The 10441-nt window shown below is 31.3% G+C and overlaps 1 protein-coding gene across 2 annotated transcripts in view; it reads left to right on the forward strand.

The window, feature by feature from the left end:
• The window catches only part of Vha100-2 (V-type ATPase subunit a family protein Vha100-2), a 38714-nt gene extending 35901 nt beyond the window's left edge, over nt 1–2813 (forward strand). For both annotated transcript variants that reach the window (XM_070310863.1, XM_070310862.1), the window contains exons 12-14: nt 77–309; nt 729–1123; nt 1459–2813. In XM_070310863.1, coding sequence (XP_070166964.1) covers nt 77–309; nt 729–1123; nt 1459–1555 — 725 coding nt within the window. In that variant the 3' untranslated portion in view covers nt 1556–2813. The remainder of the gene's footprint in view (nt 1–76; nt 310–728; nt 1124–1458) is intronic.
• Nucleotides 2814–10441: the final 7628 nt, after the last annotated feature.

The following is a 10441-nucleotide window of genomic DNA, read 5'->3' on the forward strand; positions in this document are numbered from 1 at the left end:
AAAAATATTAAATAATTTATCTTATTGTTAGAATAATCGCATTATCGCTAACGTAATATGATGTATCATAATGCAGATGAAGGACGAAGACCAGGTTGCGCACCATCGGTTTTGATTACATTTATTAACATGATGCTCTTCAAAAATGCCAATGTGCCCGCGGGTTGTTCCGAGTACATGTTTGAGGGGCAGAATATTTTGCAGAAAGTTCTCTTGTTCTCCGCTTTAGCATGCGTCCCCATAATGCTGTTTGGAAAACCATTATTTATAACATGCTCGAAAAAAATTAAAACTTCAGGGAAAACTTACGTAAGTAACGCATTATTTTGTCTGTTTAATTATCATTATCTACAATATTATATTATCAATGATAATTTGTACTAATTGAGAATATCTTATTTTTCATTTTTACTTGAAATATTGGGGAAATGATTTATTTCGTAATTATTTTTATCGATAACACGGTCTTTCTAATTTTTATCCCATACTATAGTTTCAATTATAAAATTAATAATTTTTGCAATGCTTGTCAAAGAGACGATCATCGCGAATATCGTTGCTATAAAAAATGATTGTGATTTATAATATTGAATGAAATTGAGAGATAGATGATTATTTAAACGAAGTATACGTTCTGTTGGCGGAACTAACGTTCCGCATCTAATCGTAAATACGAATGAAGTGCTGACGTTCGCTGACATTGCACATGCGTTGCTCACATGCTGCAGAGCAACGGAAGTGCGTCTCAGGACATCGAGTTGCAGCCGCAGGAATTGCAGAGCGTGGAGACCAGTAAAGATGCGGTGGGTGGTCATGCTCACAACGAAGACAGCTTCGGTGAGCTAATGATCCATCAATCCATCCACACCATAGAGTACGTCTTGTCTACCGTCTCGCACACTGCCTCCTATCTACGTTTGTGGGCGCTGTCTTTGGCTCATTCCCAGCTATCCGAAGTGCTTTGGAGTAGGGTGTTGCGGATAGGCTTAGGGGCCGAAGAGGATAATTATGTCAAAAGTATCATATTGTTTTTCACCTTCGCTATCTGGGCCTTCTTTACCATCGTCATTCTCGTTATGATGGAGGGCCTCTCGGCGTTTCTTCATACGCTTCGACTTCATTGGTACGTACGATGATTAGTCACACGGGTGCATGTTTCCCTCAATTCTTTTTACGATTCGTTTAAAGAAATTTGTAAAGTTTTAAGAAGATTAACAAATAATCTTCTAAATATAAGAGAAGAGAAAGTGCAGATTGAATTTAACTTTCGGTTAATAAAAATTACTTTTAATTAATTTGTGATTTTAAATTGACAAACATGACAAATTTCGCATGCATCAATTTTTTAAATATTTTTATCCACGATGTGAATTGTCCTTCTATTACCAATTAATATTGTTTACTTTTTATTATTACATATTTTATTATTTTTGTATTCTTTTGTGTTTTGTGCTTTAGGGTCGAGTTTATGACCAAGTTCTACGAAGGTCTAGGATACCCCTTCCAGCCATTTTACTTTAAGAATATTTTAGACGCTGAAGATGCCGAAGAGTAAATTACCGCTAGTTTATACAGCAATAATTATTAGATATATGTTTACCGAACATATTGCGGGCAAAGACCTTTTTATATATTAGGTATTTTCGTATACGCAAAATCTTGTCTTGTTGCCTGGGGAAGTGTAGAAGAAAGACCAAATCGCCGTGAATTGTTTCAAACAAGTCTGACAATGTGCCTTCTTCAATAATTTTAACCATCGATCACGTGTCTGTAAATCGGCCGAACATGCGCACGATAATTGCAATAACAGATTTAAAATATACGTTTCCTTTATGCTTCTTTTTTTATCCGCGGATGACAACGCCGGACAGGAAGCCGACGCGCGTCATAAACATTTATATTTTTACATTAAATATTTATAGACTTTTTTAACTCCATTTAACTTGCCGAATTTGTGTGAGCAAATCTAAAGATTCGTTTGCGGAGTCGGCTTTAAATGTTGTTAAATCTAGTAAATTTTTCTTGGTTTTTATCTATTTGTATTCTGTGTATCGGTCTTTTAAATTATTTATAATTCAAAAAGAAGAACGAGTAATAATGTTCGCACTTAATAAAAAAGCTTGAAGTGATATTTGAGCATTTTTGTTTTAACTGAAACAAGAGTTGATTCTGCTTGTCCAACAATTAGTCATGTTCATTATATGTACATTCAATAATCGTGGCGAAATAGAAAAAGAAATCTAACAGATGCGTATGATTCAGCAACTGATGCTGCTGTTGCTACTATTGCTGCTGTCCAATGCGCATTGTATTCATTCCATTAATTACCTAAGAACGTGGATATGCCATAGTCGATAGCTCATCCTTAAACAACTCTCGTCGCACGTTGTAATATTTGCAGGGTTGGGAAGTAACGCGTTACTTGTAACGCCGTTACCGTTACAGTTACTTTTTTTCGGTAACTGTAACGGTAATGGCGTTACAAATTTTATTTGTAACGGAAAAAGTAACTTTGTTACATTTTTCGGTAACGAGTAACGAATTTAACAGTTACTTTTATCGTTACTTTTTTCAAATTTTTTGATTTATTTAAGATATTATTCTTGCTATTGTGCGTGATAAAATTTTTATCTTAACCGTAAAGCCGTAAGCAAATCGACCAATTAGCATTCTTATTATGTTGTAAAAATGCTTGAATGTGATTGATCAACTTATGGCTCTTGCAGACCAGTGCGATGACGCGACGCGCGATATCCAATGAGAGCTTTATCTTTTCGGAAAAGCAGAGCTCTCATTTACTACCAGTTCTAAGTACCTTGCAACGAAAATTCGAAAATCTCAATAAATCTGACCTTATAGATTGCCATTCATTAGTTGAAGCTATTCAGCAAGGTTTAAATAAAAGGTAACTTATTAATTTGATTAATACATATGTTATTTAATTTTAAATAAGGATTTAATTGAAAAATATTATTTTATTTTAAACTATTGATTCAAAAGTATTAATTTCAATAAAACAAACAATGTCGCTTAATTTACTATATTTGATTTTAAATTTCTTACAATATTTGAAACAAAAGAATTAATAATAGCAGCATGTTTACATCCAAAATTTAAGTTAAACTGGTTAACCGGAGAAAAAAGAAAACGTGCTGAAAATTAGTTGGAGGATTTATTGGGAATCCGATCAACTGAAAATTCTTCAAAAGCTGGAAAATCTGACGATCACGATGATTTTTTCATTTTTGAGCAAAAAACGGTGCAAAATGAATCTGAACAAGAAGAATTGCAACGGTTTTTAAAATCAAATAATTGTAATATAGAAATGTTAAACGACTATCCAAAACTTAAAAAACTTTTTATTAAATATAATACAGCTCTACCAAGCAGTGCATCTGTAGAAAGAATGTTTAGCATCGGTGGCTCTGTATTAACACCACAAAGAGGGCATTTAAATGATGATACTATGGAGCAACAAATTTTATTAAAAATTAATAAAGAATTTCGATAAAATTTAATCATTTATTTTGTAATAAACCTTGAATGAAATCTTGCTTACAATTTTTTTAAAGTTTTTCTTATGCAAAATAATTTATTAGTTTGTATTGTAAAAAAGTAACGGAAATTGTAACGACCGTTACTTTTTAGTAACTGTAACGGTAACGAGTTACTTTTTAAAATTAGTAACGAGTAACGGTAACGAGTTACTTTTTAGAAAAAATAACGGTAACGGTAACGAGTTACTTTTATAAAGTTACTTTCCCAACCCTGAATATTTGATAATGTTGCGTAACGTCGTTGTATAATAATAGCGTTGTCGCGCGCGCATAATTAATCTGCGCGGCAAAAGTAACGATCGAAAAACCGCTGTGTAATTTTAGTGTTACGATGAAGAGGGAAAGCGGAGAGATAACCATTTGAATTATTGGAGAGAAGCTATTATGTGCCGCATATATATAATTGATTAATTATCATCAATGATGTTCGATAGATTCAGGCGAACAGCGCGAACGTACATTCTTGTATTATTAGAGTACAAATTCTTTTGAGTGATTCGTAAACAGGAACATTCGAACTTTTGTGCGAAGTTACCATTACGACGATATCCATAGGTATTAATGCGATGTCAAAAGGAGAGAAGGGGGGGGGGAGGGAGAGGAGAGAGAGGGAGGGGGGGGGGGAGAAATGTATATATACGAATAAGCGAAATATTTCCGAAAGAGAGCGAAAGAGAGAAAAAGAGAGATCCCGACGTATAATATTCATAATAAAATATTTGTCGCAAATTGAATTTTCTTGTGCTGCAATTAATAACAAAATATATTTATTTAAATTTACCTACAGATATTTTATTAGCAAAAATTAAATATTAGAAGCGAGCAAATTAAAAATTTCTGAAGGAAAAAGTTTCGGAAAAATTATTTTTTTATATTTAATGTTTTTGCATCTTATGAACTTTGTTAATATTAAGATGAAAATCTCTGGGACAGCTTGTAGATAAAAATATACGCATATATATATTTTATCAATGTGTTGAAATAAATGGATGAGAGTTGCATATTATAAGAGCTGCATTGATGTATATATACATATACCTGTATTTCCTGTTTCGTCTTTTATTTAAGCAAACGACACTGCAAAAAGTTATATATGCATACGTTGAGTAATCATGAAAATCGTAAAAAACATTGATTAATCCATATCTACATTTTTTTTTAAGGACGCATTATAAGCATTATATGTATACATAGATATCATTTTTAAAGAAATGTTATGGATGATCACGAATTTCAAATAATCGCGGGCTAGTAAGAGCCAGAACGCGGATGGTAGTGCATCAGTTTCATAGAAAATTAAGTTTTCTATGAAACTGAATATGTGCACAGGGCACGAAATTTACTTGGTGCTATACCAAGATTTTTCCGCGTTCTGACTCTTACTAGCCCGCGATTATTTGAAATGTGTGATGTCGCACCAAGAGCCTAATTTCTTAAATTTGTTATGCATGATACTGTGCCATATTTTTCAGTCTATCGTGCGTGTATTTTTGTAATTAATAAGACATAATGCTCTAAGTTTATTTTATAGATTGTGGATACGAACATTATTTAAACGAACATACCCATACAGCACAGAATATTGCAATTACATTGCAGCAATGTTACAATCTTGCAAGTTGCAATGAAATATTGTTGAGACATTATTGGAATATGGAATTGTAATATTTTATGAGAATGTTACAGCAACATTTCAAAAACATTACAAAAGACAGTTTTTGATAATCGCTACTTCGTTCGTTTATCACTATGCGGCGCGCGTTGCGTCATCTATCCCGTATTTAAGTTTTAATCACGATGGTTATGTAAAGCTTGCAAAAAGCGGTTAGTAATATTAAAGATATAATAACTATTTTTATCAGATTAATTTGTCTGATACAATCCCAACACAGGAAATTCAGATATTGAATTGAGTATTCAGAAATCGGACGAATAATTATCCGAAAAAAGTTAAAATTATCCGTTTATTGTCTACTTAAGATATGGAGTTTAATATTTATATAAATAAAATTTTAATTTTTATGAATTAAATTATTTAATCATTATCAATTTCTTAAACTTGTAAATAATTTATAAAATAGCGATGTTAATTAGATAACAGAAAATTATTTAATAGTTCCCATTTTTATATAAAAGCAAAAATTTAATAATAATTTTTTAATATGCAAAATGCTTCAAATTTAATTTAGATAAACTTGGAGAATATATAAAGACATCCAAGAGAGACGAGAAAAAACTCGTTGTAATTGCGTAAATTCACAATCTTTTTTCTCATCTCTCTTGGATGTTTTTATATGTTCTCAAAGTTTATGTATTAAATTTGAAGCGTTTTGCATATTTGTAGCAATGTACTTAAATATTACAAATACATTGCATCGTAACATTACTGTAGTCTTACATTGAAATATTTCTGAGGGCGGACATTTCAACGTTGCCGCAGGCTTGCAGTAACATTGCAGAAACATTTCGCAACTTCTATGCAATATTACAATGTTTCAATGTAAGATCTATGTTCAACGTTTTTGCAATTTTTCGGTGCTGTATGGGTATGATCATATTAACACATACTTTTCAGATTTCTTGACTTTCATATATAATAATTATTCTAAAATTAAAAATGAAAATTAAAATTAAAAATGAAAATTATCTTTAATTTTTAAGCATAATTAAAACTTGATGTTTAATTTTTTAATAAACAGATATAATTGGCTTATTGTCTATTTATATCTCTAGAAAAGATGCGATCCCAATTGTATAAAGCTATCAATTTTTGCATAAAACGATAAGATTTAATTGGCAAATTTTAAAATACTATAATAAATGTTTAATTAAATGCAAAACTGCTCTTTATATTATTTTATTTTGTATAATTTTTGAATGAAGAAAAAAATTATTTTAAATATAATTTAAAAAGACAATATATAATAATCATTTTTAATCGATATTCGAAATATCTTGCATATAAGGACAAGCTAAAATTCGTATGCTGACTTTACTAATTAGAATAATTTGCATGGCACAATGTGTTGTATCCCCGCTGCTTATAAACGAGTCACCGGGAATTCCCAATTAGTACATGTCCAACTGTTTTATGGCGTGTTCAAAGATGGCCTCAATTTAATTAAAATCTAGTGGCGATAATTAAAATGTAATTATCTTTTTGTGAGACAATTTTTCAATATGCAAAACAATGTGCAAATGTAAAAAAATAATATTATCTTTTAATTAATATTATATATAAGAAAAAGATTAAATAAATAAGACAAAATTACTTTAAATAAAAAAAAAAAAAAGATTTCATAATTGATAGTCTGAAATATTAAATTGATTTAATGATAACGATCATTATAATGATTTATATATATATAATATATTGTTGAAATTGAATTTTATATTAATAATTAATATAATTTGTTCAATTAATTTTATATCTGTTTGAAGCAGAGGTAATTTCATTAACAAAGGTGTTAATGAAATTCGCTTCGTACCCATTAAATCGATCGTGAATTTACTTTTTAATCTTGGCTCAAGCGAAGAGCTTCGTCAATTGTCGAAGGGATATGAAAGCGCAATAAAAAGTTTCCATCTATCGAAGTGGAATGATGGTACTTCTGTCGGAATTTGCTTAGGAAATTAAAACTTGAAATTTATCTCTGTTTTTATTTGTTTCAGCGAGAGGATCGTGTTTACATTGGAAAAAAATGTATCATTGTTTCGAATTTTTTCAAAAAGCTATTTATTTGATATTTAATAATCGAAATAATCCTAATTAACTAAATAATGATTTATATCGATATGATCACAAGTTTAAGTAACATAGTTATAAATCAATTTAAATTATATAATCTGTGATGTATGATATTAATACTATTAATCTTTTACTATTCATCAGAGTTCGACGAAAATATAAGAAGAATAATTTGCAAATCATAATTGTTCATAATTTTCCGGAAGTGTGTTGGATGAATGCCAAATTAATCTCAATGCAGGACAAGATCGTGCCGAGAATTAAACTTTAATTAACTCGAACCATTAGTTACAAAGTTACTCGATCTTTATTGATCGTGCGAAGCTCTCTCTCGTCTTCTCGTATTTCGTCGTCTTTGATTTAAAAATCGGACGCGACGAATCTTGGAGTACGACGATACTTTCGGGATCCAATTCTACGGGAGATCAAATTTGTCGCACCATGTTTGACAGAGTTGCGCGCGCTGGTGCAACGTTTTCCGCGATTTAATGGGCGAGCACAGACAGAGCGGGAGTTCAGTTGGCGACGCGCGCTCCTTGCTACTGTGTGCTCTCGTGTCACCCGCTCCAGCATCCCTCGCGCATGGACTTGTACGCGTTCGATAACGCAGGTGAGTGTACTATTCATCAGGGTCGGATTTACATTTATATAAGCTGTACGAGCTGCGGTAATTATAAGAAGTTGCTTCGCTTTTCGAGGACGTGTTCTCATTTTTGTGATATTTTCGGAAATTTTGTCTGAATTTTATTCCGATTCTTTCTCCAGATATATTTACATTAGATATTTATTATCTAGATATTCTAAATATTATTAGGTGTACAACTTTGCTTCCGCCGTTTTTTTCCGAAATTCGAGGCTTTATTGTAAAAAACTGATTATTGCTTGTTGAGTCACTCCCAATGATCGTGCCAATTCTTTTTGATTTTGATTCGAGTCTTCATTAAGTAATGCCTCCAATTCTGCATCTTCGAAAACCTTCTCTCTTCCACCGCTATGCCGGTCTTCGACGTGAAAATCACCGTTCTTGAAGCGTTGAAACCACTCACGACACGTTCTTTCGCTAATAGCGGCTTCACCATAAGTATTTGAGAGCATTCGATGAGCCTCAGCTGCAGATTTCTTCATATTGAAGCAGAAAATTAAAACCTCCCGCAAATGACGAGAATTTGGCTCGTAAACTGACATTTTCAATCGAGAATAACTTTATGATGCAGACACAAATCGACTAATGTTTCTATGGGGTTATGTTGACAGATGCCCAAGTTTATTGCATGACGTCTATGATCTATTTATTTCGACCACTACTTACCGCTAAAGCCATCTATAGGAAAACGGCGGAAGCAAAGTTGTACACCTAATATTTGATAGATGACTAAAGTTGAATATTTCGTTCCATTATATAATTAGTATCGTCTTGTTGAAACTTTAGAAAAATTCCAAGCGGTGTTAATTATATCCGCATTGCTCCTTCATCTCTTATAGAATAATTAATAACTTTTATATCCAAGAAAAGCAAAACTTGACGCGTACCCTCTGCTCAACAAATACTCGATAATGAAATTTTTCTAAAGATTATATTTATAAATTATTCATCTGCGACTTAACATTTTCATATTTAATCATTAGAGCTTAGTATCATGATTTAGAGCCAAAGTATATTTAATTTCGCCATGATGGTGATTTTACGCACATATGGAATTTCGAACGCGTTACAACTCATTCACACAGCTGATCTCACAGCATTTTGCGAATCCCACAAAAGTCATTGACGACGCGTATATCGATCTCATGTTAAACGTTCTAATGCTAACGTTCGAATTGTCAAAAGAGAGATGCAACCAGCATGTCGCCGTTGTGCTCGACGGTTATTATATGAATACCATCAGATAATGGGGAAGTACGGGCGAAAAAATTTACTATTATCAGCCGCTTCATACGTAAAATTTGTGCATAAATTATATAACGCGGAAGAATATTCTTTCGAATAACAAATGTATCTGCGAAATGTATATGTATATTTTATGTTTTTTTAATATTAGATTTTATGAAGCGCGATAACACTCAAATGACATTGAGAAACTTCTACAATAAGTACACATTGCTACTTTAGTACTTACCGTTCAACCGTATGTAGCGCAGTACATTTTTGAGGTATAATTAGGATAACTCTACTTTATTATTTTGTTTGATAAAATACAAATTAAAAAAAAAAAATACAAATTTAAAATAATACAAATTTAAAAAGATACAAATTTTAAAAGATGTAATTAAATATATTTAATTTTTAATTTCTTAATAATATATATTTAAAATTCAAATAAAATAAATCATTACTGAAAAAATCATAATTAAGTTGTGCCTTATTAATTCAATTTGATTTTTGGTAACATTTGATGAACAATTGAAAAGCTTATTCGCATAGAATCCTTATTTTAATGTGATTTAATTACCATAAAATGTATTTAAATTAAATATAAGTAATACAAATATTTGAAATTTAATTAGAAAAGAAAAATTATTTATTATATATATATATATATATACAGGGTGTCCTAGACCACCCTTGACTTGACCTTAACGATGCCATCCAAGGTCAAACCAATGACACCATCTTATGTTCCCTTCAAAACCATACAATTTTTGTTGAAAACGTTTGTCTCTAAAATGCTTAGTTTTTGAAAGAAAAGGGGTGTACGGGTGGTCTAGGACACCCTGTATATATATACACAGTGTATTTAAAAAATTCGGAGACTGATTTTTTTTCTGGACGCACTAACTGCGGTATCTCTTGGCCTACACTGGATCTAGTTACTATGATGCCTTTTTAGTTTGGCCATATTTTTTTTTGCCGCCATTCAATCAATAGTTTAAAGTTTGCGTGCGTCTGAAATTTAAAAAAATTTTTAACGTTGTCACGATTTTCAAAATGAAATTTCGCTTGTTTTATTTTAAATGTGAAAAAACTGCAACAGAAACATATTAAATGATACAAGTTGCATATGAAAAAGATTGTCTAGCAGGAAGTAAGATGCATCTTGCATCATTTAATATATTTCTATTGCAGTTTTTCCACATTTAAAACAAAACTTAATCACGATTGTATTTTAAACAATCGTGACAACGTTAAAAATTTCAA

The sequence above is a fragment of the Polyergus mexicanus genome, unplaced genomic scaffold, assembly GCF_030449975.1.
Source record: "Polyergus mexicanus isolate NDT 795.1 unplaced genomic scaffold, iyPolMexi1.0 SCAF_18, whole genome shotgun sequence".
Lineage (NCBI taxonomy): Eukaryota > Metazoa > Arthropoda > Insecta > Hymenoptera > Formicidae > Polyergus > Polyergus mexicanus.